At 36.6% G+C, this 25,831-nt stretch overlaps 1 protein-coding gene, 1 long non-coding RNA gene and 1 pseudogene across 3 annotated transcripts in view; 1 reads left to right on the top strand and 2 right to left on the bottom strand.

Annotated features, from left to right (window-relative positions):
* Positions 1-9,231, top strand: part of LOC117410585 (cysteine-rich protein 3-like) — a 34,765-nt gene extending 25,534 nt beyond the window's left edge. Inside the window, exons 4-9 of one of the 2 annotated variants that reach the window (XM_034017245.3) lie at positions 736-876; positions 4,211-4,285; positions 6,287-6,381; positions 7,341-7,398; positions 7,828-7,931; positions 8,333-9,231. In XM_034017245.3, coding sequence (XP_033873136.1) covers positions 736-876; positions 4,211-4,285; positions 6,287-6,381; positions 7,341-7,398; positions 7,828-7,904 — 446 coding nt within the window. In that variant the 3' untranslated portion in view covers positions 7,905-7,931; positions 8,333-9,231. The remainder of the gene's footprint in view (positions 1-735; positions 877-4,210; positions 4,286-6,286; positions 6,382-7,340; positions 7,399-7,827; positions 7,932-8,332) is intronic. The other variant, XM_034017246.3, reaches the window with a different exon arrangement.
* A 2,083-nt stretch (positions 9,232-11,314) lies between these two features.
* LOC131737305 (uncharacterized) lies at positions 11,315-16,008 on the bottom strand. Its single transcript, XR_009328917.1, has 3 exons — positions 15,142-16,008; positions 13,044-13,586; positions 11,315-12,338 (listed from the first exon to the last, which is right to left on the bottom strand). It is a non-coding gene; the product is annotated as an uncharacterized LOC131737305 (long non-coding RNA).
* A 274-nt stretch (positions 16,009-16,282) lies between these two features.
* LOC117411217 (solute carrier family 22 member 7-like) lies at positions 16,283-25,576 on the bottom strand (annotated as a pseudogene).
* Between the last annotated feature and the right edge of the window lie 255 nt (positions 25,577-25,831).

Genomic DNA, 25,831 nt, shown 5'->3' with positions numbered 1-25,831 from the left:
GTTTGACTCTGAGAGTTAGAATTATGATTACAAATGTAAGAATTTATAGAAATAAATAGGGGTGTGCCGATACTCCTAGTTTCCGAGTAATTACCTTTAGAAATTTGGAAGTTGTTTGGTATGAGTTAAATGGAATAAAACATATTAATTACTCAGCACAAAACAATGTGGTCCCTTGGGTCCCCTTGTTTGTCTTGCCTTTCTTCTATGCTTTTGATATGAAATAATTTTTACTTCACTTTCCTTAGAAATGCGTAATCTCTGCAGTGAATTGTGGGATCGTAGTCCTGGGTAAAATGTAATCTCTGATTAAACTCAACAGAAATACATGTCCCAGTTTTCCTTGGCAGTAGCTGTTAGGCTTAAGGAAGGGTCACATTTACGAGACGAATCAGTTGCATTTACTAGTTTTGCAACATATTCTCATTGCCAGTTTATGGCCTCAATATGGCAGTAAAAATGTCAGTACCTACAGTAGGATGAGGAAAACTCTCTTCCAAATGGACTTTTTAAAGTGCCTATTGCAGAGGTTAATTGCCATTGATTGGTACTCAATTGTAAAGGTGATGAAAGGTCTGATTTTGAAATCAACACATTAATGAATGGATTTATGTAATACCTAACGACCAAATACTGTTAAAAGGTAATTACTCTGAGAATACGAGTATCTCAGAGTAAACAACCCTAGAACTAAATATATGCCAGATTATTAATTTGTTTCTGTTCTGTCTACAGGTGTTAATATTGGAGGAGCCGGTTCTTATGTTTATGAAACCCCACCACACACTCCTGTGAATAAATCAATGGAAAGTCCCACTGAGTGCTCGCCTACTACACCCTGGACACCTGTTCAGACAACCAAGCCATTCAGACCAGGTAAGAGAATGGAAGGGGGAAATGTATGAAATGATTGTCTGCAATGGTTGACCACTCATTGAGTATTAGATTAGGTAAATAATTCACCATACAGGTAGAGGTCTTATGCAATGTGTTGTCAGGATGTTAACAATGAAAATAAAAATTCCAGGTACGTTATTTAAGCAGTTGTAGCAACACGTTGGGACGTGAAACGCTATATTTTTCGGTACCCCGCTACTTACCCTAAGATGGGAAGCATGTAGTCATAGCAACAGTACATTGCATGCATTTGTCATTCGACCACAGATGCCTGGTATGCCTTATTATGCTTGTCAACTAATTACACACTAATCAGTGGTTGTCTGTAATCCATTTATACAGTTTGAAAATGTTATGATGATTTTAAGAATGAATTATCACTGATGTTCATGATAAAGTGCACAGTTGGAATGCCAGACTTTAATTCCAGACTTGAAGATTTGATGAGTGGAGGAGGGTTATTATTTGAGACTTCAGGGCTAATTTAGCCCCTCGTCACCATAGATCTTCAGGGGGGAAAAAGAAAAAGAAAACCTTTTGATCTGGAGCCAGAACACTAACCACATTCATGAGTGAACGGATGGGTTTAAAATAGAAATGTTATAACTGTCAAGGGAGATGCAGCTAAATGATTTAATGAGCCCGATTAAATACTTCTGTGAAGAATTTTAATGAGCTAGCTTTAGTCTTCCTTAAAGTATTTGTTTTAACAAGACTTTTCCTTCGAGATATTCCACCGGCATTGTTGGAATACTATCAGAAGCACTAAGAAATGGAATTGGTATGGTGAATTCTTAGTTATTATTATTATTTGTTTATTTAGCAGACGCCTTTATCCAAGGCGACTTACAGAGACTAGGGTGTGTGAACTATGCATCAGCTGCAGAGTCACTTACAATTACGTCTCGCCCAAAAGACGGAGCACAAGGAGGTTAAGTGACTTGCTCAGGGTCACACAATGAGTCAGTGGTTGAGGCGGGATTTGAACCGGGGACCTCCTGGTTACAAGCCCCTTTCTTTAACCACTGGACCACACAGCCTCCTCCTTTAGTCATACAAAACATATGTGTGTGTGTGTGTGTCTATATATAGCAGAACTACGCGTTTCAACACAACAGGTCTTCATCAGGTTCACAATGGTGGATCGATTTGAGAAGTGAGCGTAAGCCCAAACAGACTTTTCTTTTGTTTTAATATAATATTACCTTGTATGGTTGGCACCTCATTGGGGTTAAGCATTGCAGTGCACAGATGTTCTTTTTTCTAAATATATATTGTAAGACAGCAGGGAGGGGGTTAAATCCTCCCTGCAGAAAAACATGTGCGTAGGCACATTTTGGGTTTAGTTTAATTGTTTTGTTAATTCTTTTCTTGTTAATTATCACCTGCACCTGGCTATTGTAAATTAGAGCCAGGTGCAGGGTATTTAAGAAGAGCAGTTAGTCTGCTCATGGCTGCTGTGTGGAGAGTCCGCTTGGTTGTGTGTACAAGTGTAGGAAGAAGAAAGGTAGTGTAAACCTGTGTGGTTTGTTTTGTTTTGAAGATTCTGTTTTGTGTTACAGGTAAACAGCTTAGCTGTCCTGTTTTATAGTTTAGGTTCCTGTTATGTTTAGTTAGTGCTCAAAAAAGAGCTAGGTGTTTGTTTTGTTTTGTTTTGTTTGTTAGTGTATTAAAATTAGCGCGTCCGCGCTTTTGAAACCTCCATTTCTGGTGTCCTGGGTCAGTGTTTTTAAAGGGGCAACCAACCTGAGTGGTGCAGTTGTGTTACAATATATTAGGGCTGTCACTCGATTTAAAATTTTTGATCAGTTATTTTTTGGGCATTATTTGATTAAGCGGTGGATTCATCGGTAGATTCATCCCTGCACATTTTTAATAAAGGTAACGATATTATAGTGGCTTTCCTGCATAGTAGTACATAAAATAAATCGATAGAATCTAAAATAACATAAGCCCAATGGAAATTTGGTTGTTTTTATTTCAGTAAATGTAACACATTTTCACAGAACAATATCAATCCATGAAAGAATTTTTAATTGCAAAATATAATGCACAAGAACTGAGAATGGATTTTTTTTTTTTGTCTTTGATGCAAACATACCGTATGTAACACTTATGGCTCCTTATGAACAAACTTTATTTTATTTATTTTTTACATTATATTTAGGGCTTCCGGATTTTTCAGGAACATGAAACAGGTAAACATCGGTTAAAACAACTCTCCTACCCATGTTCCACAATATAAACTAGTAGAAATCGGTATACATAAACCACTTGAACAGTAATGTGATATTAACAGTGTAGAAAATGCAGGCATATTTTTCCAAGCTGGCAGAAGACATTGATTGCTCTTACATTTTCTACAATGTCAAGAAGTGTGTGGGTGTAACAACAGTAAACCAGATACGAACTGACATGGGAAGCCTTCTCGCGTGCATTCTTTCTCAGCAGGGGATGTTGGGAAATGAAGTTCAAAATGCCCAGCCGTAAAAAAAAAAAAAAAAACTGCCCTATTTTTTAAATTGTAAAAAAAAATGATCTGTTATCAGCTATTTAGTTGATCAATCGGTCCGATTTAATCTGTTAATCGGAGCTGCCCTAATTTTATATATATATATATATATATATATATATATATATATATATATATATATATATATATATATAATTTTCTAGGGGAGGGTGAAGGCTATCATGAAATAATATATTTAGTTTAAGAGCTTTTAATTCGCATACTCCATTTCTAAACAAAAAAAGCCATATTGGGGAGCTGTGCGAGTCATACAAGGCTCGAGGGTCATCAGTTGGACAGACTTGGTTTATGTAAACATAGAGATGTTCTACATCTAAAGAACTTCTCATTGGGGGTTGAATATTCCTCACTCCTCGGCAAAATTGTGTCTACTCATTGGAATTTTAAATAAGAGTTCAAGTTACAGTCCTATCAATGCTGGAAACTGTCAGTCTGAAATTAAGTGTGACGGGAGGGGAAATCTCTGATTCAAAAACACTTGACCTGCTGTGAGCTTGGAACTGCTTACTGGAATGTCTTCCAGCTAGCTAGTGACAAGACTGTATCTGCAGACGCCATTCAGAACAACCTAAGGTTTTGCACTCCAGTGAAAATGTTGCCCCTTCTACAAATTTTACTTCCAAGATTTGCATCTGTGGGAGCTCATAAAAAAAAAACCTCTTTATCCTCGATCTGATGGGGAATGTCAACTACTTCTTCAACTTATCTGTCCCTATCCTACAATAAAACGTGTCCTTGATGATTGAATTATTTTGTCTTAATTTTGTATATATCTTTCAGCTGGTTCAACTTATGTGAAGACTTTTGCTGGAGAAACACAGCTCTGCCCTGGCTGTGGGAAGGTGGTTTATTTTGGTAAGCAACCGTGTAATTTATTTACTTCTGTTGCTTAGGCAGGAACTGTTCCAATACAGCCAGGCTGCTTGTTTTCAGAGCCGTCCTTGGGGCTGGTCAGAGAGGCCTCATTCATCTCAATAGTGTTCCATAACACACAACAGCAGTTCAAGGGCAGCCTATACACAGTGGTTAATTCACCAACCAACACAGAACGATTTAGAAGTCCTTCTCGCACAATCACTGTGCAGTTCTACACCACTGCTCCTGCTCCATCCCTTTATTGTATCCAAGATATATTCAGGTTATTCTCATTACTGCTTGTTTAATTGTCCTGCATACTTGGTTGCTTTCTGGTAGTGTTTCTGGGTAAGTATGAACAGCTAAACTTTATTTGGGGGAGAAAGAAAACACCACACTTACATATAAGCCATGAACCAAAAGGTGTTAAACAGAAAAGGGGGCCCTGTTGTGATATTGATAGGGCTAATACATTTAAAAACCTTTTGTTAGCATTTTATAAAATGAAATACTGTTCCAACATATTCAGAATTGAGTTTTGCAGAACTACACACCACAAAATGATGACACGAGGGTACAAATGAATTTTTCCGACATTTCTCTAGCATACTGGAAAACACGTTGCCAAATGACTGAGCCAATCAAAATGTTGTTATCTGACAGCTGAATCTAGGTTTAGTGTTGACATTACCTCTGTGTTTATCTTCTGTCAAGCCTGACCATAGTTTAAGGTCACTTGTGTTTTGAACTATATGTAAAGACCACACTTACTTTATTTTATTTTTGGACAGAGTTACAATGAACATGTATTTAGAAATATACTTGATAAAAATGACATTACACATCATTTCTTGCAGCAGTAATGTAGAGGGGGTCTGGGCTCTGGTACCATTCTCTTAGAAAATTGTACAATGTTAATTTTGTCCTGGAAATTGTACTATACTACATAGACCATCACCAATAGATGACTAAACTGTCAGAAATGTAGCCCTGTGTCTAGCAATCCTGTTGGTGAATAATTCTAGTCACTTAATTACTTACTGGCTTGAGTAAGTCTACCTCTGAGGTTATAGCGAGCAGTTAAAACATGTGTGGAAGATGCAAAAACCTATCTGGACAGTTTCTTTTAGGAATACTCCTGCTTCTGTAATTTGCTGTGCAATTAGGCAACATATATCAATATGACATCCTTGTGCCTTAATTAGTTCAGCATGCTACTGTGCCTGTGGTAATGAAATACAGCATATTTGTAAATTCAAGTGGAACATCCATTCTTTATACTATTATTTATTTCTTTATACGCACAAAGCAGAGGAAGTAATGGACTTCCTCTCAAGCGCACAGCCGCACAGCTGGTCTGCCTCATAAACATGCCGCACAGCTCTTTACTGTTCTGGGAGAAGGTTTCCGGGCTTGGTGGCATTTGGAACACAGAACAAAAGGACCCATTTAGTGGTCAGAGTCCTGTTTGTCACGTTCTGCATCAACTTGCTAAATGCTCCACGTGGCTGAGGCAGAAGGGCAGCTCTGTTTTCCATTTTAACGGTGAATGCATAGATTTTACAGTTCTGTTTTGTTAGGGTCTCCAATGCTCAAAAATAATAACAGTGCCTATTCAAGAATGCAATATTCAATATTCACCTACAGCACACCGGGGGCGGGGCTCTTGCACTCATTAACATTTCTTTCCAGTATGCATAATTAATGCCAGGCCTGGGACAATAAGGCAAGTATGAAAGCCTTGACAGTTGGTACCCTGGCCCAGCATCCGGCTGTAATGTCAGATATGTTCATATTTCCATCATCTGATGACTCTAGAAGGATGCTGGGCTATTATTTCAATACTGTATTTATAACTCTTAAACACACGCCCCCAATACCCCTTAAGATGGCACAGTAGTGTTAACACGAGCAGATGGTTTATTAAGAACAAAATCTTGATGTTGAAACCCAAAGCAAGGTTTCTGTAGCTCTGACCATGTCTTTTGGTTTTTCCCCTAGCGGAGAAGGTGATGTCCCTAGGCAGAAGCTGGCATCGGCCGTGCCTGCGCTGTGAGAGGTGCAAGAAGACACTGTGCGCTGGGGGCCATGCTGAGGTAGACTGCCATTATCAGGGCTGTGTCAGATCAGAAAACCACCACGCAACCTTACAACAACTCCTACTTTTACAATGCAGATTCCACATCATCAAACAGCTGTTAATTATGCTTCCATTCGCTCACCTTGTCACAAGCGCACATGTCTTATTATTTTAGGATGAAGGCAGGAAGCTTTTGAAGCTCTGTGGGTTAATTTTTATAGGCATATTAGTTGCAGTTGTTTACAGTTGTTTACAGTTGCAGCTGTTTACAGTTGCTTATTGTACCTTTTTTGTAGGAGAAAGTTGTTGTAAAAGTATAACCTTTAGCTAAATGCTGCCTAAAGGTCTATACAACATTTTTGCCTCTAAAATTTTAGCTGTGAGAGCAGTTGTAAAGGGTTGTGGTTACCAAGGATCATTGTATTTTGTCAGCAGCTTGTTGGTCATGGCTTCTCAACAGGATTAAACTTGTAGCTTTGAGGTGTTATGATGACCCCTAGTGGATAAGTTCTGCTGCACAGAAATGAAGAATGGGGTTGTATGTTGTAAATAGATGGATAGGAGATTTTACAGTCCAGTAAAACCTTACAGTAACTGGTGGTAATCCAGCTTCATGCAATACAGACTCACAGTCTGAGACAAGCTGTGAATATTATAGATTGTCTGTCGCAGTCTACATAAGGAATGTAACTGCCTTGAATTTTCACAAACAGTTTCCAGATTTTATAGACCCTGTGGGAGTACAAAGGCTCCCCAAGGGCACCCAACCAAGATTGTAAACTTGATGTAATTGAAATTCAAACCAGCTTGTCATGCATTCCAAGCAGCAGTGCTTTTACTTGGAAACTGGGGACCCCCAGCTACAGCAGTTTCTCGGGAGGGGGGGCTCTGCTTTGTATTACATGTTCAAAGACAGTATTAGAAGTTTTCATAACATTTTACTGACCTGACTGATTATTTACTGATCATTTGTAGCATGAAGGAAAACCATATTGCCATGTTCCTTGCTACGGATACCTGTTTGGACCAAAAGGTTAGTCTGATTTCCCTGAATTTAAGACATTAAAACATTGTAGGGAATTTCAAGATATTGGAGGAATTAAGAACTTGAATTGAAATCCTGATTTGTGATTTTGTGTCCTTTCTCTCTTTTGATTGGTATTCTCTCCAAATATTCAGAATGTGCAACTTTCCTGCCCTGTATACCCTAGAATTTGAAAATATACCCTGTTCAATCTTGACCTCGGTAGAGTGGTCATCCAGGAGGCAAAACCAGCTGAAGTATTGACATTTAAATGAATGGCAGATGTTCTTGTTTTAAACAAAATGATTACATGGAGTTCCGGGATGCCTGTAATAAACTGGGACAACGATCTGTGTTCTGTACAAGTGCATGTTACAAACCAAAAGTTGTAGTAGAAAACACAAGAATAACTACTGTACCTATTGCTTTTATTCCTAGGTGTTAACATTGGAGAAGTTGGATGTTACATTTATGACAAAGACAGGGAGCAGCCTGAGATTACTAGCCAGTATTAACTTCATATGTAAAAGGGAACGAATAAGGTAAGTACACTGACTGGATACATTGTGAATAAATAAATACGTTATCTTCTAATATATATTAAACATGCGAAATACGTTAATCTTCTTTTAAACATTAATTCTGACATGTTTTTATTTTGTTTAGATTAGTGATCCTTAATGGCCACAGGCACATTTGTGTCTTTGTCAGAAAGTCAAGGGCCTGATCCTTTCTCTCTTATGACATGTAACTAGCTGTGTATTGCAAAAGGAAACTGGAACACAAAGCATAGCTTGAGAGCACCGAGTAGCTAGTGTAATGGCTGTTTTGTCCAGCAATATCCTCCTTAACAAATGCCAGTTGATGATTTGTCCTGCACTTTTTGGTTTACCAGAATATAACCAACTTGTAAAACTTTAAAGTCTGTTTTTACTATTTTCAGAAGCCTTGGAATGAAGACGATTTAAAAGAATGAATGTGACGCTTTGAATAATATTCACTTTGTTTTAGTTTTTGTTTACCTTTTTGCTTTGTTTAACAGCTATATGAATTTATTTTGTGCACTTTCACTGGTACTGTAGGTATTGTCGGTGTGTAGAATACACTGGTAGTGCAGAAAAGATTATACTTATATAGAATATACAGTATAGTTATTTGAGAATGTTGTATATTTAAAATAGGTTTATACCTAATGTAATTCATTTATTGCATATCTAGCTCAATAGAAGGTGCTCTGTTTTCAATACAGAGAAATAGATTTTTGTCATCTTTGACAGTTGTGAGGCTTTATTGCAACAGGAATATGAATTTAAGCGAGATTTTGCAGTGTTTACTTAAGATATTCACAAGAACACTACAATCTGCTGCAAGCTGTAGTTATACAGGCTTGCCTGTTTGAAGTAAATTGTTGCAATCTTATTTCTCGCAACACCTCAAACCAAACATACTAGGTTTGCTTGTAAACTTTGTGCTACTTTTATCGTTTGCTTTCTTATGGCTGAAATAAAATGCTTGTCACTGTCACTTGCAGTACAGCCATGTCGCAAAGAATGCTTTTAACAGCTAGTCCCTGTGACGTAAATGCTTTATACAATCACATACATTATAACCAATTCATAACACTAAAGACTATTATTTTTAATAAAGTAAATCTTTGAAATGTGACATGTAGTGATGTGGATTAATCCACAACAGTTCTTGGTCAGACCTATTACATCTTGTTTTACATAATTGGGCTCAAGCATTAACTACTTGATTTAAAAGACCATTGCCGTGGAAACCGAGCACCTTTTTGAATAATTTTTCTGATAAGTGAATATATGTCTGTATCTCTGTGTGTGTGTGTGTAATATATATATATATATATATATATATATATATATATATATATATATATATATATATATATATATATATATATATTTTTTTTTTCTCTCTCCACTCGTGGGGCTCCAAGTGAATTTGATCATTGTAATATTTTGTAATAAAACAATGAGGAAAGATCTTTTTCTTGTGGCACCACATAAGGAACAGTCCTTGTGAGATGCCAGGGAGGACTGCTCCTGAGTTTAACCTTTTTTGTCCCTTCATCATGCTGTTTATATCTTTTACGATATTTGAAGCCACAACCACCACTCTCAAAGCAAGTTTCTATAGCAACCAAAAAGTGTATGTATTATTATTATTATTATTATTATTATTATTATTATAGTTTTTTTTCATTTCTATAATTTTTAGTTTGGAGAGAATACTTGTTATTGTTCACAAGGTTACATTTTTTATTATTATTATTATTATAAAAAACTCAACAGGTGGACAGGTCTGGGAGTCGAACTGTGTTTTTCACAATTTATCAAATATTCTCATAGTTATCATGGTTTATAGTAGGCCGGTTTGCAAGTTCCTGTGCAATGAAATCACACTTATTATTTTGTCTTGCTTAAAAACTTACATTATCTACTTCAAGATATTGTGGTCTGTGAAACCTTTTTATTATGGATTTAATTTTACTAACTAGCTAAGAAATGCTCTAATACATTTATGATCATATTGATATGCCAAGAATAGGAGGCTGTGTGGTCCAGCGGTTAAAGAAACGGGCTTGTAACCAGGAGGTCCCCGGTTCAAATCCCACCTCCGCCACTGACTCATTGTGTGACCCTGAGCAAGTCACTTAACCTCCCTGTGCTCCGTCTTTCGGGTGAGATGTAATTGTAAGTGACTCTGCAGCTGATGCATAGTTCACACACCCTAGTCTCTGTAAGTCGCCTTGGATAAAGGTGTCTGCTAAATAAATAAAAAATAATAAGAAGAAGAAGAATATTGTAACAGTAAAGTAAGATGCTTAATTTCAGTGTTTATATTTTACACCTAACCCTAGGATTACATTTCAGTTATGTCCCTGCTATCTCCAAAGTGACTTTTAAAAATGACCAGATATCAAAAATGAATAACTGTGTGCTTATGCAAAACTTATGAAGCTTTTAGTGCATTAATAATAGCCACTGACAAATAACAGTAAGATGTGCAAAAGTGTTTGTTTGTTTGTTTTTGTTCATATGTGTTTTACAAGTACTAAACTGTCACAAAAAGGAAATAAACATGTAAAATGTAGAAATACAGATAATAAAAATGTCAAAGAGAACACTGCATCTTGGGGTTATTTCTATTGCTTGAAAACAAAGGCACACCTGCTGTAACTATTTGTCCCTCAGCCTGTGGTAGTAGACTCCTTGTGTCCGGTTGCGTTTTATGAACAGTAGCATGTGGTATGTCTGTAAGACCTAACAATTAGCTTTAAATTCCATTTTATTTTATCTTTTTTTTATTTTGTTTTTTTACTGCTCCCTTAACTTTTCCTGATGTTTACAATCCTTCGATAACTCAAATGTTTTTTTTTTTTTTTATTGTTGTTTTAATTAAGCTTGTGTTAAAGGGTAAGTAGTGGGGTTCTGAAAAAGTGTTACATGTCCCCACGAGTTAGAACTATTTAAATATCATACCTGTCATTTTTTCTTTTCATTGTTGATCCTGACAACGCTCTTTTTAAAATGGCCGCTCTAGTGCACTTGATAGTGTAAGGATTATTGCCTTCATTGTTAAACAGATAACACAGCAATACCGATCCATAATGTGGTACGGAACAGAAAAGCCAGAGCACGTTGTTGTGATATATATTATATATATATATATATATATATATATATATATATATATATATATATATATAGTTTGAAACAGAAGACTTTTCAAAGGAGGTTAACAATGAAAGGAAAATCACAGGTACATTATTTAAACAGTTGTAGCAACACATGAGGACGTATAACGCTGTATTTTTCAGAACCCCGCTACTTACTCTTTAAGGTACTTTGACAAGAAGTTCAGCAACTGCTTTTCAGTTCTAGTGGACTGCCATAGACATATACTAAATCAACCAAAGTGTCTTTATTAGTTAACTAGTAATCCAGATGAGTCTGATCAACTTGTCAGACTTGCATGGTCATTTTGTAACATTGACTACATTCCAGTCTTGCTTGAGAGAGACTGAACGACCAGCATTATGCTCATTTTATGAGAAGTAAATTTTTATATATTTTATATATATATATATATATATATATATATATATATATATATATATATATATATATATAGTTGTTTTACATTACTAGCAAACACAGACATTTGTTGTATTTTAAATCTACCTAGATGATACAGATAATTGGCTGAGCTACTGACAGCAATATCTGGAGAACTACTGTACTGTACAAGATTTATCCTATGTATCCATCTTTATTCTATAATATGCACATTATAAATATCTTGGACAAAAAAAAAAAAAAACGTAATGGCAGAGCCTGTCAGTAGCACTACAGGCCCACAGGACAAAATGTCTTATTTATGTTCTGCATAGCTTACATACATGATTTTATAAATATTCTAATCATTTTAAGGGATGAAAGTGATCAATGCGGAGTGTCAGGATCAGAAACTCTGCTCACTATCACAAGTAACCACTAGTGGGCACTATTTTCCAGAAATAGCCAGTTGACCTTACTGTGGCCAGCAACATTCAGGCAATTGAAACCCTATAGCAAAAGGAAATCCAATGAATATTTAAAACAAGTAAATAGAGCTTTAGGGGGGCACGGTGGCGTAGTGGTTTGCGCTGCTGCCTCACAGCACCAGGGTCCTAGGTTTGAATCCATCCTAGGGTACTGTCTGTGTGGAGTTTGCATGTTCTCCCTGTGTTCGTGTGGGTTTTCTCCGGGTACTCCGGTTTCCTCCCACAGTCCAAAGACAGGCTGTCCCGGTTGATTGGTCACTCTAAATTGCCCTCTGTGTGTGTGTGTGTGTGTGGTGCCCTGCGATGGACTGGCGTCCCGTCCAGGGTGTACTCTCGCCTTGCGCCCAGTGTATGCCGGGTTAGGCTCCGGCTCACCGCGACCCTGTAAAGGAGTAAGCGGTTAATGATAATGGATGGATGGATGGAAATAGAGCTTTAAAATTAAGTTCTAGTTCTACTCCCTGGTAACTGTGCTGGATGATGACACTTTAAAATGCTTTGTCATGTTGTTCTTGCAGGGTAGGTGTCTATAAATGTACTGGTCTGTTACTTTTAAATGTACACTTTTTTCAAAGCTTTCTCTAACTAATATTCAACAATTAGATCCCACACTAAAGTTTTGCACTGGAATGTTTTGGTCACCATTAATTAAGACAATACTGACATTGCTTGTGATTGACCCAAGTATTGCTGTTGACTTATTCCAGTTTAGAATGCATTTTAATTTAAATCACAATTGAGCGGTTTCAGGGAGATGTCTGTTCTTTCTTTCTTAGATATTTGTATATGGCAAAAAAAGTAAATAAATAGAAATGGCTTATATTGACATTGTTCCTAATAAAACAAAAGACGAGGCCGCCAAACCATGAATGAATAATAATAAATAATTAGCATGCTCCACAGTGGCGCCCTGCCACCTAACCCCCAAATATTGAAATTAATGAAAAACAGCAGCTGAGATAACACCCGTCCCCCAGAGCATGACTGTGCTGTGGGAGAGAGCCCAGCCTGTCCAACCCGACCACTCACCCTGCAGAACTAAATACGAATCGCTCAGCACTCAGGTAAGGAAAAAACCCCTGCTCACATTTTTAATTTTTTAGGGGAAACCTCAGGGAATCCGTGGCTGAGGGCAGCCCTTCCTCCAGACTCTAAGCGGTCAACTCCCGTTTTGGCCTCCCAGCGCTTGACTGAGCAGCTGAAACAAAAAGAAGTGACATGAAAGAATAACACACAGAGCTTTTATGCGCTTGCTGATGACATTTTGGTTAGGGGCGGATTCTCCTTTGCAGAAAAGCAACCAAGTTTACAATTCCCAAACACACTCTAGTCAAGCTCAAATCTTTTTGATCACCCTTACAGGTAATTACATGTAAACAAGCAAAAAGTAAAAAAAAAAAAAGTAAATATTTTGACAAAACGTGTATGTCATTGGTGAGAGGTGTTTTTTTTTTATTAAGTGTCAGGTGACAAAATGAATAAAAAACTCAAAATGACAGTAATATACATACATTTTCAAGGGTGGTAGAGGAATGTTTTACATTAAAAAGAAGCAGTACAATATAAAAATTACTTATCTGAGAAGCTGCCAAATACAATGGTTCCTATCATCACACCAAACCATGTCCCACTTAACAAAAAAAGCAAAACAATTTTTTATTTTCATTCACAAAGAGTTCAGCAAAACAGTGTGTGCCAGCTTCACTATTATATAACTGGTGTGACTAGTAAACCCTTAATCCTTCACCCTGACTGTTTTCAAAATATCAGTGTCGCACAGTTTGCACAGAGGTCTGCTTCATTGTTTATTGATCGTTTAATTTAACCATGTTTAATTCCACACTAAATTGCCAGCCATCTCAAGTTTCTGCTCAGATAAGCTAATGTGAGGAAGTCACTGCTAACAGCTTTTGGTATACTTATCACTTTGATTAACCGTTTTTCACACGTTGTACTACATAACAATGATTACATACATACATTAGAAATACATACATTTTTTAGTTGGTATTTTATATTACTTTTGACTTAGACACATTAAATCAATGCTAGTGCTAAACAGCATCAAAAACATACTATACATACATTTAATTATTTAGTGAAAACCAAATAAAAGGCCTTGACTAGTTTGTATTTGTGAGTCGTTTGGGTGCCATGATTTGGTAGTAATACAGTAAATTGTGTGAGGTTTATAGCTTTATGTCTGCCTTGCAATGTGACATATTTTAGTTAATACTAGAAAACAATGGGAGATCAGTGTCCAGTTGTTGTATAATCCATGATAAACAACAGCACGTACTGTACATTATTGCAATTAACCAATTAAATATAAAAAACCAAGTAGAAATTAAATTAATTGTAATTATACTGCAAACTGAAAAGATTATAACATAGTAGAAAATGCATATTTTCCCCTGTTGTCTTCTGCTCACTTTAGATAAAATAAGTCAAAAAAAAAAAACCTCAATGGCAGTCGAATAATAAACTTAAGTAGCCTACCCTACCCTTCTCTCTGACAACCTACCCCTGTGTTAAATGAGCTGTAGCTGCATGCTGTGTATATTTATGCGTTATTATTTATAGTGTATAGACATCCTGTGGTGATAAAAGTTATGATATAGTAATTGTAACATAAATCCTTATGCTATCTCAAGACAAGTAAACATGTATTTGGATACTTTCTCAAGACACGCCTTTAGCTATGTATAAACAATACCTTACTATAATGATCTACGGTTTTATGTGACTATCCTTCTATATCACCATCAATACTACATTCATATCCAAGTGCAGTCAAAAGTTAGACTTAAACTTATGCATATATATTCTACAATATTCAACTTTGATTCAAGTCAATGTTATCATATATCGGTGCTTGTTTCAACATACAAAAACAAAACGACAAATCCTGTTGAAAGCAAATGCCTTCTTTTATTAAAGTTACAAAAACAAAAGTAGATTGTATTTGATTGTAGTAATTTGTTTTCAATGTATTATACTATGTATGTTCAAGACAAATTAACCATATATTCAGTTGTAATTAAGATTCTAAATATATTCAACATTCAACAATGCATTCATATTCGATCATGCAATTCAACATAGTTTAATATTACTTAAATTTAAACAACATTAATCATATAATCGATTTATGCACCATGGAAATTCATAAGTTGTTTAGTTACCAGTCCTTATATGTGAAGACAGTTGAAACAGTCTCGCAATGAAGAATCAATGTATACAGCTTTCTCCTCGTGGTTAAAAAGTGATTCCGTTTAGAAACCTGATCTTCAGTTTGTAGTCCTCTAAAACAAGACCGCTCTTTCTTCAGGACTCCATGTCCCACAATGCAACAGAACCACACACCAAGGGGTTTCCTCTTTTTGTTACAGGCTACAGCAGTTGTGTTTTATATTTCCTTACTGCTAGTCATTCCATTGGTAAACTCTCCATCAGGTAATTTTATTGGCTGCTTTGAATGTAAACAGATGACATCATAACTTCATCAAAAAGACACCTCCCCATTTTCATTTGAACAAAAGATCATAAATCACAGAAAATGCATTCAGTTAAAAATACTCTTTTGTGAAATAATTTTTCCTAAGTTATTCATTTTCACTTAATAATCACATTTCTATGTCCTGATGTGATTTTACACAATGCAGTACCAAAATAAATCACACAAGTCCCATAATTATCATTCTAATGAATTGATTCGATTTTAATCCATTTCCTAAAATGATAAATTACTTAATTTTAAGTGATTTATTTAAGGCTTTTAATACCTTACATTTTCTATTTTTGTACATTTAAGAGTTCACAAGTATAAATCATTTGTATAACAGTTAACATAGCTTACCAGTGAAGCCAATGTATTTTAATTACAAACTGAACCATCTCCATCGTCCACTAGATGGCAGTATTACTCTCATTAAATATACATTCCTCAGATTTGATGTCTGTCTGAACTTTACATGGTCCTGTTGTCAGTTTCAAGGTACAGGGTTTAACCAAAATCTGTTTGAAATTCAATACATAGTTCTGATAACAATCTAAATGTGCTTAACAAAGTCAAGCTTAGCCGATCTTTACAGCAAGGATTTAGGCATTCTTTGTCCTAGATGAGTTTATCCAGATCTCTTGTTAGAATTGTCTTAGAAATAAATATTCAATAGGTATGTTTTCATTTAAGCAAATATTAAATTGTACTTTTTACATCACAATCCACTGGATAAAAACTGCTATTTTGAAAAATCAATAACTGTGACTGTTTTATATGTGATTTAGAATACCTTCAAAAGACGGTAAAACGGTAAAAGATGGGTTTCAGTTAACTTGAAACCCATTTGGACTTAACGTTACCTTAAAAAGATTTTAAAAAAAAGATGTACCTCTATTGCTAGAGTTGAAGAGAATATAGATGTATCATAAACCCATCCATACTGGCACCTCACAGTTACAGCAACATTTCCAGCCTCCACGGAGGAGTTGGAAAGCAGTTGAAACTGGGGCTCAGAGAACATCTTGCAGGAGCTGAAAGTCCCACTAGGCTCCATTGGGATGCTGACAGCAAGTTTCTGGTGTGCAGTAAGGTTCCCAAAGATGTCTCCATTGTCTGGGTCTGAAATGGCACAGTGGTGACTGGGTACAGCTGAAATGAAGTTTGTGGAGCAGAAAGTGCCACGGGAGAATCATAGGAAAGCATAGGATGATGAAAATAAAAACCTGGAACCCCCCAAAGCCTCCAGTGTCTGCCAGGAAGTCTGTAAACTTCATCTTTGACTTGCTTATCTAAGTGAGTCAGTGTGGAGTTGCTTCTTCTTTTAACTGAGATGATAGAAGAGTGCCAGACAACCCTTTCTTTCACTTATTGTATGAACTCCTTATGGACTTGGAGACCATTGAAAACAAAAGTACCTGTACTCTTAATGGTCTTCAAAATGGTTTCTGGTTATTATAGAATAAAAAAGTGGTCTTTCCATCTCTTCAAAATACTATAAATTATTTCTGTTTAATTATTTAAATATTCATGCTGCATATTAACTAAAGAATCAGGGAGGGGAGTTGTTAAAGATGTATCCTCCCCTTCCCCATTCCCATGTGATGTTAATTCTAGCTGCCTCACCTCACTTACATACACTTTTCCTGTTTTATTTTCCTTTTTTTGGAAGTGAAGGATCACATCAGTAAAGTTCCAACTATCAAATCTCTTTCTAGGGTTACCATATGACTTCATATACACTAGGTCAGTTTGGTGTAGTTCAGGCTTTTCAACTCACAACCCAATGCCTTATGGTAAGTGTAGTCCTGTTGTGAAAGGTAAAGTGCACCAGAATGCAATGCAATGTGAGTTGAAAAGCTTCAACTGTCTGAATCTGTCCTAGTGTACATAGGTTCATATTGTAACCATATATTTTTCTCATTAAGGTGTCGTGAGCTATGGGCCAATATCAGATTGGGACGACGTTCCAGTTGGTACAACATAGAAACACACAAATATACAGTGTACTGTACAAAGCAGAACAGCCACTAACATTGCCCACAACCTGGCATTGGTGGTGTTACTGAAACACATGCAGCACCTCACCTGCTTCACTCTCTTAATGATCTCAAACAAATTCATTATTTGTACATGTACCAAACAAATGTAGCCATGGATTTATAAATCAGTGTTTATTAGGCCAATCCAACTGTCCCCTCTGCCGGAACTCACTGACCAAACAATTGTTACCAATCTACTGAACAGTGGAAGAAATGGGGGCCATCTGACTTTCCTCTTAAACCCTGCCAAGATCTGCAACGTCTTGTGAGTGGGATTCGAACTACACTTGCATGGCTCACCCTGCATTCCCTGCTCCAGTCTATGCAAGCTGATGAAAGCAGAATATCAAGATTGCGCTGACAAAATACATGAGATTAAGTGGGATTTACCTTACAATAGAGTTTAAAATACCGCTCAGAAAAAATATTATTATTATTATTATTATTATTATTATTATTATTATTATTATTATTATTATTATTATTATTATTATTATTATTATTATTATTATTATTATTATTATTATTATTATTTAGCAGATACTTTTATCCAAAACAACTTAGAGAGACTTGGGGGTGAACTATGCATCACAACTGCTGCTGCAGAGTCACTTACAATAGGACCTTGGATTTTATGTCTCATCCGAAGGACGAGACATGCTCATGGTCACACACAGAGAGTCAGTGGCTGAGCTGGGATTGAACCTGGAACCCGGTAACAAGCCCCTTTCTTTAACCACTGGACCACCAAACCTTTATTTATGAAGGTTTACATTATGAAAATAATATAAAAACATAAATATTTATATTATGTAAATAATATAAAAAAACATAAATATTTTGAGAAAAGCCAGGACACCTTATTTTGGGAACTGTGTGTAAAATTCCATTGAACACAGGCATTTCCTGTATAACAAGATGCTGTCTTTCAAGTTTTGGGTGTACCAGAACTTATACCCGTATTGTGTCTTGGTAGGGAATATTAGGTTACTTCCACATCCAAAACTATAGATAACCACCTGTCCTGGTAATGCTGTTTATGACAGATTTTTGTATTAAAAAATAAATAAATAAATTCTCACAAAAACGTATGTCAGCAGATGTTTTGTGTGCTATATCGTAATGAGAACATTTGTTTGTGTGGATGGAAAAAAAAAGTGTCAAGCCAACCTTTAATTAATGTGTAACACTGAATGAATTATTAATTAATTAATTTAAACAATCTAAACCATGTTGTTAATTGAATATGCCACAGTTGAACTGAGGTTTAGGCTTCTGGAACGTGTGCATCTCTGTAGTGTTGTTAAATACATACATATAAACAGGGGTGGAAATCGTTTTGAAAATTGGTGCTAAACTATTTTGAAAATGATCAAACCCTGCCCTAATCAACCCTCCTCACAACTTCCCACATGACACAAACCTTCTCTTCTTCTGTGTATGTGGATGAGTGTGGGTGAGCCAGGTGAGTCCAGACCCAATGAGAAACTATCATCATCTATGGTTGCTAAGGAATATAAATAGATTTTTACACGTCTACTGGCGCTGGAATTTAATGTTGCTGGTGCTATATGAGGTACCCTGGTGCTAGAATCTAGCGCCATAGAACCAAATTTGCACCCCTGGAAATAAATTATCACGTAATGCCTTGCAGACTTTTGTTGTCAAATCAATCCTGTCATCACAGCCCATAATCTACAGTGCAGCTAGACAAATTGAACATAGCTCTTGTTAGGGAACTTCCATGCCACCACTTCTGGGGAAGACAGAATAGATATACCAAGGCCCACCAAGAGGGCGGGGAGGCGAAGGAAATTTCCCCGGGGCCTGCTAGCTCAAAGGGGCCCTGGAGAAAGCAAAAACAAAAATCAAGTCAAATTCTGGTCAAACAATACCGAACATTTCAAATGATACATAGTGCTAAATACATAATTCAAGCATATGCAGTACTTTGTCCTCAGGTGCAATTTATTATTATTTTTTATTTTAAAATCTCTATAGCAACTTGATTACCAAACCCTGAAAGTTAAGTTACTAGTCTGCCGAAATCCCTTATCGGTGTTCCACTCCATTTTGGGTCATTGGTATTAAGAGAACATTCATTTCTTCCGGAGGAGGCTGGTTTCCTGAATCATCTTTGTGCCTGGATGTGAAATAGAAAAAATACATTTTCTGCAGCTGCTTAAAAAAGCATTTGCAACAGTGTATTATTTCAAGACTTTTGTTTTACACAAATATAAAGATTATTTGTCTTCTGTCATTTTATTTGGTCTCCCAATGTATAAATGATTTCAACATAACAATATTGATAGAAATAGAAGCTGTAGCCATAAGGGCTCTTTTAAAAAAAAACCCTGCCTCTTTCTGTCCATGTGGCATCAACTGAATTCCTAACTACAGGTGCTGCTTGAGTGCCACCTCCCTCTGCCGCTGCGTGTGACCGCCTTCATTGAAAACAATTGCTCTTGCCGCGTGGCACTGCTGCGCCACGTCCGGTGTGAACGCCCCATTACTCTCGTAGCCTAATTTTAATATTTATTTATTTATTTATTTATTTATTTATTTATTTAGCGAGGCGGTTCATTGATCAGGGCGGTTATGTGGCGGTCGGATATGCAACGTTCCACTGTACTTGTAAATCTAATCGTTGGTTTTATATTTTCAACATGAATACTGATGTTAAAGATGCTTGTGCCTCACATACTGTTATGATGTATCACCAAATGACATAACATAAAAAATTAAAAAGCTATGCCCTATTCACAAAGCTTTAAGATTGTTTTTGTGAATTTAATAAAGTTTGCAATTCACAAAAAAAGTTCTAAACTGCTTTTGAATTCCATAACAACAGTACAGTTTCATAAAAACAGACACAATACATTTTCTCAGTAATTACTTTGTCCAACAGCATATCTCTTTGGATTCCCTTTTAATACTAGTTAATTATCTTTACAAAACCTTATAAGAACCATTATTCATGAATTACCAGCAATGGCAATACAACATGGGAGCACACTGGTACTTATATGGTACAGTGGTACTGCAATGTTGTTTGTTGATCCCATTGGTTCATGCCATTTTAATACCATTGATATATCAGCATATGAAAATAGATCCTACCACTCCAGCTGCCCTTGTGCTGCCATTGCCCCCAGTATAGAACCAGCATTATAATGGAATACAAAGGCACAATTGTGAATGGCCTAAGTTTCAAAATAAAGTGTGATATCCTAATGCTGCACATTATTTCCTTCATGAGGTACAGCATGCTAAGGAAGATATTTTTTGCTTACCTGTTGGAATGGCTGTATTAATTGCTATTAAGATCCCTGTTATAATCAGAAACCAAGCTTGACTATTTCTTCGTCCAATTTTATCTAGCACAAAGTAACAGCTCACTTTGGCTGGTATCTCAATCACTGCATAGATAAAATGAGTGAGGTACATGTCCACACCAAACCCAGTTATTTTAAAGCTGATTCCATAATATGTTAAAGCAACTCCAAACCTGTCGTTAAAACACAATGATGAGGGCTTGTCAATCATTTGTGCGGATGTCTCCTTGTGGCTAAGTCAGCAGACGTCTCCTTCACGGAAGTGGGCTCTTGCCACAGTGGTGGGGATGCTCTAACCTGTCGTTTTAATCGTCAGTGGTGGGGATGCTTTAACCTGTCGTTTAGAATCGTTTTAATGTTCTGGTGTTTAAAATCCTTTTCATATATATATTTTTTAACTGCAGAACCACCTCTGTCTTGCTAAGGTACAGCGGAGTGAGACAGTGATATGCAGGAGAAAGCAGGACCACTCCACAGCTTCTTATTGATTCACAGCATGATTAATACAGGATCTGGAGGAGGGAGTAGGATTTGCTCATCATTCCAGGCTGTCATTTGCTTATGTGACTCAGGAACTCCTCCTCCTTACCAGTTTTGTGACACATCCATCCACTTAGACTCAAGGAAATTACTAAATTGTTTGAGCTCAGGCCAATTCAGCAGGGTTTGGTATTCTGGTTTCGGTTTTGTGTAAAAGGTCATATTTTTTCAAAAAGCTTACACACATAGAGAGATAGAGAGAGGGTTAAAGAAAGAGATGACCATTTCTCTGGAAATCCTCTACAAGCTGTTTTTGCTCACAAAAATATTTCATGTGTAGGAAGCTGCCATTGAGATAAAGGTTTTAGAAAAGCAATCAGTAGCTCATCTTCTTACCAGACTGTTCATTCTCATTTTGGCAGTTTTCACCAGATGCCAGAATGAGTAGTTTCGAAATGGATCTTCTGCACCTGGTACTTTGCTCAGGCTCTAGGCACATAGAAAAAAGTTTCACATCAGAAATGGCACTAATATATGCATGCATGTCATTTAAGCATATGGTGGTTTTAGAAAGCTATATTTAATCAACAATGATAAGAGATGTTTAAATTTTGTATTTCAATGGTACTGATTCTCATAATTTTAAAGAACCAAAAAGTCACTACTATGTAGCAGCCAAATTCGGGCTGAGGTCAAGGCCAGGGACCTACAGACTACCTGTCAACATGTTTTGTATGACCAAATTCCTAAGAAATTCCCTCTATAGCTAAGGTGACTTTTGACATTTTTACAATGGATTTGGGAGACATGGCATTAAAAAAAGACAACATATTTAAAACATATGTAGTAGCTTTGAACCCACGATGAAAGTATTAAGAATGTATTTCCTGTAAAATGTTGTAAGTATATAAAAATAGAAGATCCCTTTTTTAATTTGTTTACAATTGTATTAGGCTTAAGTTAGTGCCTGTTTAGCCCCAGTTTCACTGGGGCAGTTTCTAAATCATATTGCAATGCATTCTGGTATTTGTAGCCTTAACAAAAGAGGCACATAAAAGTTATCCTAACTACATTGGGAGGTGAGTTTAAAAAAGAAATGTCTTAACATTTTACTGTGCATGTGTATGCCTAAACGAGTAACATACATATTAGGGTGATAGGATTATATGGAACTATATTTTATGGAACTATATACCGGATGTTGCCAGTATATCTAGTTATCTTGTTTTTAAACACAAATTGACTTCAGTATGTCTCCACATAGAGAGCACTCAATCTCAGATCCTAGAGGCCAGGGTTCAATCCTCAGTTTTCTTAGGTTCTTATGCGACCCGTCAGCTACTAGGAACTGGATGAGCAAGCACAGATGGGCCGAATGGCCTCTTCTCATTCGTACATTTTTAAAGTTTCTTACATTTCTCTTGTGATATCTCCATATTGTGTTAAGACCGACTTCCCCAGATAAATAAAATGGCAAAACTAAAAATAACGTGTGATACTAAATAGTATCTAGACTATAAACAGGACATTTTGTGCTGTCACTTGTTTCAGCCAACCAGGAAGCATTAAAACACTTTGCACCTTTTGCAGAGACCCCAACAATGGGTTATGCTTGACAAACCCTTTCAGCAGAAGCATGTGAAAAGTAAGAAAACATGAAATTGCTCTCACTTGACTTAGCGCTAAAGAAATTATTGACATTCCAGTCAGGGACACAGAGAGTCCTTGTTATAGCAAACATCACATAGGAGACTGAAAACGCAGCCATTGACCCAGAGACTGCCATGGCTAAGGAGGACACTAGGAGCATAGTCTGTTAAAATTATATTAAAAAGCATGTTTTTGAGATGTATATACGTAATATACAATATAAAGTATGTAGGAAAGACGAGCAACGTTCTCTGCACAAAAGAAAGATAGTCACAAAATACTACAAATAAAACACAGATCTAATATAGCTCACATGAAAATGTAGACTATATAAAAAGTAGCAATGTTGAAATTACAAGATAATAAAAGGTCTGGATTAATCCCCTGAAAACCTTTTCTCCTGATGAATAGAATTTACAACAAGTGGTGAAAGTTCTAGCCTTGAAAAACCTGCAACCTTGTCCATACCTGTTATATAAACATCAGAAGATGGTCCAAAACTTTGTTTACTAGTAGTAATTGGTTCACTGGGATATAAATAAAGACATTCAGAGTTGCACTGTGTTGTTTTGGTACTAGTGTGTTATTTGCTGTCTAGTATTACAGTAAATTGCTTTTGCGCTGAAAAAGTCTTTAATACAGATCAAAGATTGCACAATGTAAATGTGTTTGTTAATTATACTGACAGTGACATTTCTAGTAAGCTATTAAATAATAGATCTTGTCCAGGCGGTGAAATGGAGCTGGGATTGAACACTCCCCACAGAAGTCTTGGAAAGCAGAGGTTGGGGGGAGGGGGGGGGAGGGGGGGAGGGGGGGGGAGGGGGGGGGGGGGGGGGATGTGTTTATCACAGTAAATCAGTACATACACCATACAGAGATCAGAATAACTTACTTGTCTGACAGGTAGCCAAATACAACAGCTCCCAGTGTGACTCCAATGAAAAAGACAGTTGCAGTGCTAGGTTCAGCTTTTTCTCCTCACACACCATTTCTATTGCACTCTACTGGTATTTTGATAATGGCGCAGCACTTTTCCAGCATATTTCCTGCTTCAATTAAAAGAACATTAGGATAGATTTCAAAAGGTAAGTGGCATGTGCCATTTGAATGCTTTTTGCAGGCTTCTCTTCCTTAGAGAATTTGTGGTTGGCGTAGTTGGACTATATTCCTGTTAGCTGCCAACCACTAAAGCACCACTGTAGTTTCTGTGCCCCCTCTCTAAATGGGTGATACACAAGATGGAAAAGGTACAAAAGGGGGATGGAAAAAATAACTAAAGTAAAATGATTAATTGGAAAAGTTTGTGTCAGTAGCAGAAGTGAGAAAAGGATGAGGACCTGGGAAAATAATTAAATTATGAATTGAAACAGAAAAATGGCACGGGCTGTGGATCGACACAGAACATAATAGATAATATCTAAACTTAGAAACTTCGATTACACTGTTAAACTCCTCAACACACGCCATATTTCTACTACTCTTGCCCTGTTTAACAAGAGCACAGACATGTGGTTTTTAAAATATAAAAAAATAATAATGACTGTACTTTCTGCCCACATTCAACTTCTGTAATTGGATTTCAGCCCTAGTTATAAATGTACTTTGTAGAATTATAAAGTAAAAGTGTACTGCAATGCAAAACTGCCCCACTGTGTTCGGAACCTTTATGTTATTAACAGTAAAAAAAAAAGGTTGCTGTTGCATTTTTAAGAAGTTAATGTGTGACCCACTAGAATTATAGGAAATGTTTTGTCTTGACACTTTATTTAAGATATTCTATTGCATATACTGTGGCTGTAGGTGAACTACAGTACTTTCTATGGTACTGACTACTGTAATGTGTTATTTTTATCCTTAATGGGGGAAACAGTATGCACTGCCACTGATAAATGTAAGTTTTCCTATTATGTTTTCATAATACAGTAATCAGGTAAAAGACAAACAAACCACTGTCGTTTTCATGCAAAGTATCCCTTTGAAATGTACACAAATGTTCACTTAAATCTTAACCAAGGTGTAACAGTTAAATAAACAAGAAATTCACTTTTACATAACTTCGACTTCATTCTGACTGCAGAAGGATGTAGTCATTATCAAAAAATACTCTAGTTCCCTTCTCACAAGTACCACAATTATACTGTATATGATTTGAGAAAAACAAAACCATGCTATTATGTTCTTTATTAATACAAAAAAACAGAAGCAGTTGACTTAAACATGTGTTTGCTTACCTGAGATGCTGTGGTTGATATAAATTGTGACTGGTCATACACCCATACCTGTTGGCAAGGCACAATGGAATCATTGGACATTTTTCCAGAGTTATTGTACAGGATATGAAGTTGCTTTGTGGAGAACATTTTGCATGAGCTGAAAGACCCATCAGACTCTCTGGGGATGCTTGCAGACAGCCTCTCATCTTCAGTAAGTGTGGAGAAAGCACCTTGTATCTCTGGGGTGGTGCAGTGATGAGGGGGCACAGCTGAGATGAAGTTGTGGAGCATGAAACGAAAGGGAAGAATGATTCTTGGAATGCAAAGGAAAAGAACCGGACCATAAACTGGAACCTGGAGAACCCACCAACTTCATCAAGAAGCTCCTGGAACCTCATGTTCACTTTGAAGCACCAGAGAGAAGGAGATGATGTAGTATAGTAGGTACGGGGCAGTGCTTGGAATGAATGGGAGGATGTTCCCAGTCATAAGAATATGTACCACATGTTTGATTTGTTTCAGTCACTGTAAATTAAGAGTTATCCTTGCCAATTTTAGGTTGTGTAGATTTCTAAGTCATGGGTTGGGAAACATAAGAAACCACAGCTTTCTTTTTCTAATAATGATATAGTGTGAATACTTATATAGACATC

This window comes from Acipenser ruthenus, chromosome 6, assembly GCF_902713425.1.
Source record: "Acipenser ruthenus chromosome 6, fAciRut3.2 maternal haplotype, whole genome shotgun sequence".
NCBI lineage: Eukaryota > Metazoa > Chordata > Actinopteri > Acipenseriformes > Acipenseridae > Acipenser > Acipenser ruthenus.
This window is presented reverse-complemented; position numbering and strand designations above follow the sequence as displayed.